This window comes from Mercenaria mercenaria, chromosome 2, assembly GCF_021730395.1.
Source record: "Mercenaria mercenaria strain notata chromosome 2, MADL_Memer_1, whole genome shotgun sequence".
Lineage (NCBI taxonomy): Eukaryota > Metazoa > Mollusca > Bivalvia > Venerida > Veneridae > Mercenaria > Mercenaria mercenaria.
In genome coordinates, this window is record NC_069362.1 from 37,266,368 (window position 1) to 37,274,540 (window position 8,173).

At 37.4% G+C, this 8,173-nt stretch overlaps 1 protein-coding gene across 1 annotated transcript; it reads left to right on the plus strand.

Moving 5' to 3' along the window:
- The first annotated feature begins 1,962 nt into the window (after nt 1-1,962).
- Nucleotides 1,963-6,940, plus strand: LOC123562672 (beta-1,3-galactosyltransferase 1-like). The gene is made up of 2 exons (XM_045355289.2): nt 1,963-2,097; nt 5,144-6,940. Exon 2 carries the CDS (start codon nt 5,194-5,196, stop codon nt 6,256-6,258), a length of 1,065 nt encoding a protein of 354 aa, XP_045211224.2. The 5' UTR covers nt 1,963-2,097; nt 5,144-5,193; the 3' UTR covers nt 6,259-6,940.
- Nucleotides 6,941-8,173: the final 1,233 nt, after the last annotated feature.

Genomic DNA, 8,173 nt, shown 5'->3' on the forward strand with positions numbered 1-8,173 from the left:
TCCTCTATAGTTTATAATACAGTCGCAGTCCAATGTTGTGCACCTAGTTAATTTAACAGATTGAGTAAAATGTGTAGTCAGTCTACTGTAGGGCTCAGTCTTGGGGACCCTCTCTTACAGGACTAGTACTGTACCAACTATGCTAACCTACTGCTTAAAGAAAATCTCCACTTTGTAATAATAAAGTCCTGTTGCCTCAACGTCTAAATTAGCCTGGCCCCGCTTTCACTAACGTTCTCATAGTGAGACAATGCTCAGACAGTTCTGAGACAATTTTGAGCTGAGAATTGTCTTACTTTGAGAACGTTAGTGAAAGCGGAGCCAGGCTAATTTAGACGTCGACGAGGAGACGTTTGTGAGGGAATGTGCAAGGTGATCTCCCACTGAGTGCATGCGGTCTAACTTATAGAATTTTAGACAAATTTTAGACAGTGTGTAAAGACTGATGTAAATATTTTTCGTGGTGATTCTGGTGTGGGGCGTTGCATCTGTACAGTGTTACATTTATTCGGTAGTGGATTAAACCATACCTAGTGATCTAGGGTTCGCCATTTTGGCGGTGAAGAAACTGAAGAAGAAGATGGCGAAATTGGTGGACAGACCATACACTTGCAGACGGCCGTCTGTTGGCCACTGCACTTCAAGGACCTTTCAGCTAGTCTCCGTCTGGCTCGGAAAGAATCATTTCCAAACATCAGAATGTGCATGATGCTTTTTACTGTTACGCCAGTGTCTACGGCGACGAGTGAAAATATATCTGAGGAGCACTATGGGAATTTAGAGACTGAGCGGTCTCGGATTAATGAACATTTATTAGGAGAGAGAAATCAATGCAGATGAAGTAGTTCTAGTTGACAGCTTTTCAAATAGAGAAAGTCGCAGGCATGCATTTGTGTTCAAAGTCTAGCGAGAAAGTAGAATGGACAAGTATCTCTGTTTGTCATATAGATTCTATCATGCCATTCGTTATTTTACGAATTTTGTTAGCTCTATTACATTTTGTTATTAAGTGTCTAGTTTTACAAAACAAAAGAAAATCCACTAGATTCTAATAGATCTATTAGCTCTCCTTGCACCACTAAAAGCCTAAGTTTTGCGGGGGAGCCCCCCCCCCCCGTATCCCCACCGGCAGGAGGGGACCATGCGCGGATCCAGAGGGGGGTCCGGGGGTCCGGACCCCCTCTGAAAATTCAAAAGGAAAAGAAGAGAAGAAGGGCAGGAAATGGTTTTTCGAAAAGTCAAACCTAGGACCGCATTCAAAGTGTTGCTACATACGACCTTGTCGTAATTCACTTTTATGTTAATTATCTTAAAGAAACAAAGAATTTGACCTTTAAGAAAAATTAATTTTATTATTTTCCCCAAATTTAACAGGTGAGCTCATAAAAAAGCGAAATATTGTATATATAATTTAAGTGGAAAAGGTGTTCTTGAATGGTCCTAAAATGCCCCCAGAATGCAGGAAATGAAGCGCTGAATTTCAAAATTTTCCAGGGGTGGGGATTGGGGGGCAATCCACCCCCACCCCAAGCTGGTCAGCTACTTTTCTATTTCAGCCTGTTCAACAAAATGTATTGGCAACCCTGTTCTGGTAGACGGCTAGCATCCACACAACATACACATCAAAAAATTTTATGTACCGGTATAAAGACATATTTTTGTCAGTCATATTGAGGGCCGGTCGGACCCCCTCTGAGAAAATTGCCTGGATCCGCGCATGGGGACGCCCCCTCCTCCAATCTCCCTCAGGGTGTATTCTTCAATATGGTCCAGGTACGCCCCTGCTTTGAACGTTCCTAATTTTAATTGTAGACCTTGACGCAGCTGCAACGGTCTTAGATGCTGAAACCTGATTCAAAACTTTAATGCTTAACCTTTAACCTGCCGGCGGCATGTGATTTTGCCTTTTTAAAAATATAGCAGGGTAAGGGTTGAAAAGAAACAACAAATATAGATCTAGATATGAAAGCGGGCTGTGGAACTAACAGTGTAAAGAGATTATTACTTTCTTCATATGTGACGCAATCCTCGTGCTTATCAGTGACGTCATAAGTATTGCTCATTGGGTGAGATCGATTTTTAAAGACTGGATTTGTGGTAAGCAAGTACTTTAATTTTCATTCTTTTTGTTTATATCTATAAATCAACATACTATATGCACATGTATAGATAAGGGGTGGACGTAAATATTTTAATCATATTTGGACAGTTGAGATTAATGTCCTCGTTTGTAGATAACTTCAAAGCCTAGGAATTTCCAGTACTGAGCACAGGTGGCAGTAACGTACCTAGGATACAGTATGGATCCATGAGCCATATGCACTTAAATTTATTACAATTATAATGTTTTCTTAGGGGAAAAAATGACAAAAAGCCATTTTGAAAAAAAAATTGCACCTGTGACAATGAGCCATGAGAAAGGTAAGAACAGTTTGACATGTGCATTGCTTCCAGGAATCCAGGTCCGTATATTTTTTTCAAACGTTATTAGACGTAACTGTAATGAGCGTATTATATATGTAGTATTTGTTAATTTTTTTAAATATACTTTTCAAATCGTCATCACGCCTTAGAATTATGTTTTAATTTTGAATATATATAACAAAATCGGAAATGTTTGCTTTTACAGAGAGGTTACAACTGTTACAATGAAAGATCCGGAAAACTACTCGGACTAAATGAGATTTTAATGGAATTAATTACCCCGTTTGAGGCCTCATCTACATTTGTGTTATGAACGCAAGTGTAATACGAATTCTGCATGGTGTAAACGAACAACCTAGCTTTTTTTCTGTGAAAAAATTATGTTTCTATTATGTTTTGTTTGAAAGTTACTCGCAAAAAATGACGATTTCGGTCCGGAAACTACTGGGAAACCAGTATGTGTGGGATTTATTCGGACAGAGAAAACAGTACCATTTCGTACGCCGTTGCTCGCTCGTGAGGCGTAAACGGTTTGGAACTGGGCTTTGAAGTAAGGTTTTTCTGAAAGATTATTCTTTTGCCCAAAAGACGGCCAATCATTGATAAGGAAATATTGTTTTGAACCTGGATGCAATGCACATGTCAAACCAAATTAAGTAACAAACAAATGTGTCGTAAGATAATCAGAAATGTTTTCATACAAGACCAATAGTTCTTTTAATGTTTTTTTTCATACAGATCATGTATAATTACCATCATGGAAATACAAAGTAATATAGTCCTTTTGTGGCGCATCTTTAATTAAATGGAAAGTGACGTTCGGCATTAGTTTTTGATGTAGGTTACACATTTTTGACGTGTGTGATGTAATTATTTGACTTATTCTAATCGATATTAAATATGTTATAGATCATTTATTGACTTTCTAATGTAATTAAGTTTGCCGAAACGGAGCGTAGCGTAGTGAAGGCAAAACTTTAAAATTGCGTTAGAGTGTCATTAAGTGTATCTATAACAGACTATAACGTGGGAGAGAGAGGGGGGTGGGGGGGTGGCGGGCAAGTACTTAAAGTCTGTGACTTTTAAACACTTGCCATTCACCGATGTGAGTTCGAGCTTCACTCGGGGCGTTGAATTTTTCATGTGAGAAAGCTATCCTGTTGGTTTACGAAAGGTTGGTGTTCTATTCAGGTGCCCGCCCGTGATGAAATAATGCACGGACGGACACCTTGGGCCTTCCTTCTCGATCAAAGGGACCTTCACAACAAAAATTGAAAATATCGACCGTTTAATGGATCCTCGCCGGCGAACTAAATCAGAAACAAAATCAAGTTCAAATCCTCTTGTGTGAGGTTGAGGTCTATTTTTGAAATTTGTTGAGATATTAACATTCATGGAACTATCTGTTGGTAATGCTGTCTGTCTTGTGCTGATTTAGTGATACGTATGTAAGCATTATGTGGAGATACAATGTGCAGTTGTAAATAATTCATGAAATGGTTTTGAATCATTGTTTAGTGTCTGTACATTGGGAAATATTATGTCTTATAACATTATTATACCCCAACCCACCCCAAAACTCGTTTGTGGGTATATAGGAGTGAGCTTGTCGGTCTGTCCGTTGGTTTGTATGGTTTAAGAACAAAAACTTATGAAAGACTTTACTGATTTGCATACCTTTTGGTACACAAGTGTAACATCATAAAATACGGGTCAAGTTCGACTTTGAGGTCAGTAGGTCACAGGTCAATGTCACAATGACCTGAAATAGTTAAACGGTTAAAGAATTATAACTTGTGAATGTTTGGGCATACTACGGGTCATAAATTTTGGAACAGAGGTGTAACATCATGAAATACAGGTCAGATTAGACTTTGAGATTAGTAGGTCATAGGTAAAGGTCACATGGACCCGGAACAGTTAAACGGTTTCCATATGATAACTTGAGAAAGCTTGGCCTAGGATAGGGAGGTTGACCACAACTGATTTTGAGGTCAGTAGATCAAACGTCAAGGTCACAGTGACCCGGAACAATAGACCATTTTCCGGACGAAAATTTTAGAACGCTTGAGTCTTGGATCATGAAACTTAAGAGGGAGGTTGATCATGACCAGCAGATGACCCCTTTCGATTATGAGGTCAGTCGGTCAATGTCAAATTGATCCAGAACAGTGAAACATTTTTTGCATGGCTGACAGGTTCAAATATTTTTGGTACACAGGTGTAACATCATAAAATACAGGTCAAGATGTAATAAGTGTTATCCATATGGCCTAAGATTGCAGTTTTTCACTATATGTTCTAATATTGCAATTTTGCTTGCTATTAAATGGAAAATTTTCCAGCCACAATAGATAAGGGGATGACCGACCCTTTTTTCATTCGTCTTAAACCATGTCACATGTATATGAAAAAACACTCTAAATGGCCGCGAACAGGAACAAATAGCCCGATCAAAAGTCATGTCTGGCATAGTCTGACATTCTCATTCTGTTACATTGTTCATGTGTACCAACTATTTCGTCTCTCCTCTACTAGAGTATGAGATTTATTGCAGGTCTTTTACTCAAAACTTCAATATTCACCATCAAACAGAGGAATTATTTTCCGCGTCACCACTTCCTTATTGTGGACATCCAAGGGCAATGTGCCTATTTAGATCTATTTTTACCTTAAATTGTAAATGCGTTTTCAATGCTGAAATATTTTCATTTTTCAGATCTGTATATCGGTGTCAAGACTCGGAAGACAGCAAGGCGTCTGAATAGCATGGCGTTTCTGAACATTAAGACGACAAGAAAGTGTGTTCTTAAATACCTAATTTTGGCTACAGTTGCTGCAGTACTTGCTTCAGTGTATAAAAACATGCTTACTTTACGAACCTACTACGACCACTATAACCTGGATGATCGTTCTTATTACGAAGATGTTGACTTGAAGTACCCAGTTAAAGTACAGCCAAATTTAATTCGACTTATAAATCCGTCAAATCCAATGTACCCACTTACTATTAACGCTCCATATCTTATAGAGAATCCAGATCTGTGCAGATCTGTTCAAAATCTGACGGTGCTTGTTGTTTTTAATACGGCGACAGATCACTTTGAACGCAGGCAGGCAATCCGAAATACGTGGACAAACGATTCGTACTACTCTGATCTAGCCACAGTAAGGGTGCTATTTCTGCTTGGTAGAACTACCAATCGTATTGTTCAAGCTGGCATAGAGATGGAGTTTAAAGAGCATAAAGACATCTTGCAAGGCGATTTTATAGACTCGTACTACAACCTTACGCATAAAGGTGTAATGGGCTTCAAATGGATCACGGAAAGGTGCCGTAATGCAGATATGATTCTTAAAATGGACGATGACATTCTAGTCAACATGTTTATTTATTTATACAGACTAAGGCATGTCAAAGCTGTGCAAACGACGAATGTTTACTGTGATTATCAACCTGGTATTATTTCTCGAGATAGTAAATATAAATGGTATGCCGGTGAAAATCATTTTAGAGGAGTAAAAAGTTACCTAAGTTTTTGTAAGGGTAAATTTGTGAGTATGACAAATGACATAATGCCGTCGTTATATTTGTCTGCATCCAAGACACCATTTTTCCACCTTGACGATGTTCTACTGTTTGGATATGTGATGCACAAAGTACCTGGCCTCCATTATCAAACACTTGCAGAAGAAGACATGCAAGACAACAGTTTAGAAGCTAAGCAATGTTTGAATATTAAACGAGAAAAGTGTCCTTACTTTGTCATTCAAGTGGGTAGTGTAGTTGACATGGCAGATATATGGTCTACAATTTTGAAACATTTCAAGTAATTAGTATTTCAATATTAGGAATACCGGTAATCGATTCGTTTTTAAATGTATTAAGTCTGTTGACTAGTCATCAATGAATAATTTACATTAATTGTGAATTTTTGAGATTGTTTCAGGAAAGCTTGTGTGTTTTATTTGTTGTTGTTTTCGACAGTATACCAATCTTTTTACCTTGCCGTAATGAAAGATATACTGCCATTGCCGGAGTCGGATTCAGACAAATGATTGTTAACAAATGTTGTCAATTTCACACCTGTATTGCTGCGCGTACCTTTACCTCATCATGAATAGCATAGGTTCCAATGCTCTTTCTGACATTTTGATGAAATTATGCCCCTTTTGTACTTAGATATTATTGTGTTATCGATTGTCTGCTGGGCGCAGTCATCAAGTTTAGTTGACATAAGTTGTGAAATGTTTTATTTTCTGCATTCTGCAATCGATGTGAGTAAAAGAGTCTAAACTAACATATATTTAATATAAAGAGCAATTAGAGCATGATAAAATATATGTTTTGCTCACCTGAGCACCAACTGCTTAAGGTGAGCTATAATGATCACACCGTGTCTGTCGTGCATCGTCGTCGTGTGGCGTCCCTCGTCAAAAATTTAACTATTATATAAACACCCTCAACTGTTAACTGAAACTTGATCAGAACATTACTTTCAATAAAATCTCAGACGAGTTCGTCAATCGGTCTTCTGGTGTCCAAAACTATGTCAAATAATAGGAAAACCTCGTTAACACTCTAGAAGCCGCACATTAGCCTCATCTTTATGAAACTTTGTCCGAATGTTTTTCTTAAAGAAAATTAGAACAGGTTTAAAATTGGTTTACCTCGGGTCAAAACTGAGTCACTAAGTCAAATCATAAGAAAGCCTTGTTGACACCCTAGAGGCCGCATTTTCTGCTTGATCTTAAAACTTTGTCATAGTGTTTGTAACTATAAAATCTAGGTCAAATTCAAAAATGGACCGTGACAAGAGGTCAACAGCTTGGTTACTAGGTTAAATCATAGAAAAAAAACATTGTTAATACTCTAGATGCTGCATTTTCTGTTTGATCTTCTAAATCTTTGCCAGAATGTTTGTCTTTATAAAATCTAGTTCAGGTTCAAAACTGAATTACATGATATCAAAAACTAGGTCATAAGGTCAAATTATAGGAAATAAACTTGTTAACACTCTGGAGGCCTTATCTTCTGTTTGTTAAGGTAACGTGAGGTCAGACCTTATAAACACTCTTAGGCCGCATTTTATATTTGATCATCATGACACTTTGTTTGAATATTTGTCTTTATGAGATATAACCAAAGTCAACATTTGGTTACTTTGTCAATAAGTAGGTCAAATTATCTTGTAAACACTCTAGTGGCCACATTAACTGCTAGGTCTTCTTAAAACCTTATCAGAATTTTTGTCTACGAAATTTAGGTCAAGTTATATTTAATTAATTATTTAGGACAATTATAATCCAGTAGGTCACATCATAGAAAAAACTTTGTTAACACCCAAACAGCCACATTTTCTACATGAATTTAAGACTTGGTTGGAATGTTTGTCTTTTAAAACTTAAGATAACTTTGCAGCTATTTTAGCCGGTTTTCGGGCCGAAATTAAGCCTCATTTCCCTGTCCAAAAAGTATGTTGTTTCCCCTATTTCTGAAAAAGAAATCACCTCAGTTCTTTTTTACATATCCCAACAAACAAAATCATTTCTAGATGTACATAATAATCTAAACTGTTACGTTTGAAACATGAGACAATGTGTTTTTAAATCATTTTCGTTTTATTGTAATTTATTTATGAAAAAAATATTTTTTATCGCGACGCAATTTTTCCTTATTTTAGTGGTTACGGCGCAATTTTTTCCTCCTTACGGGCCCCGCCACCTTTCCCCCAAAACTTATAAAAAC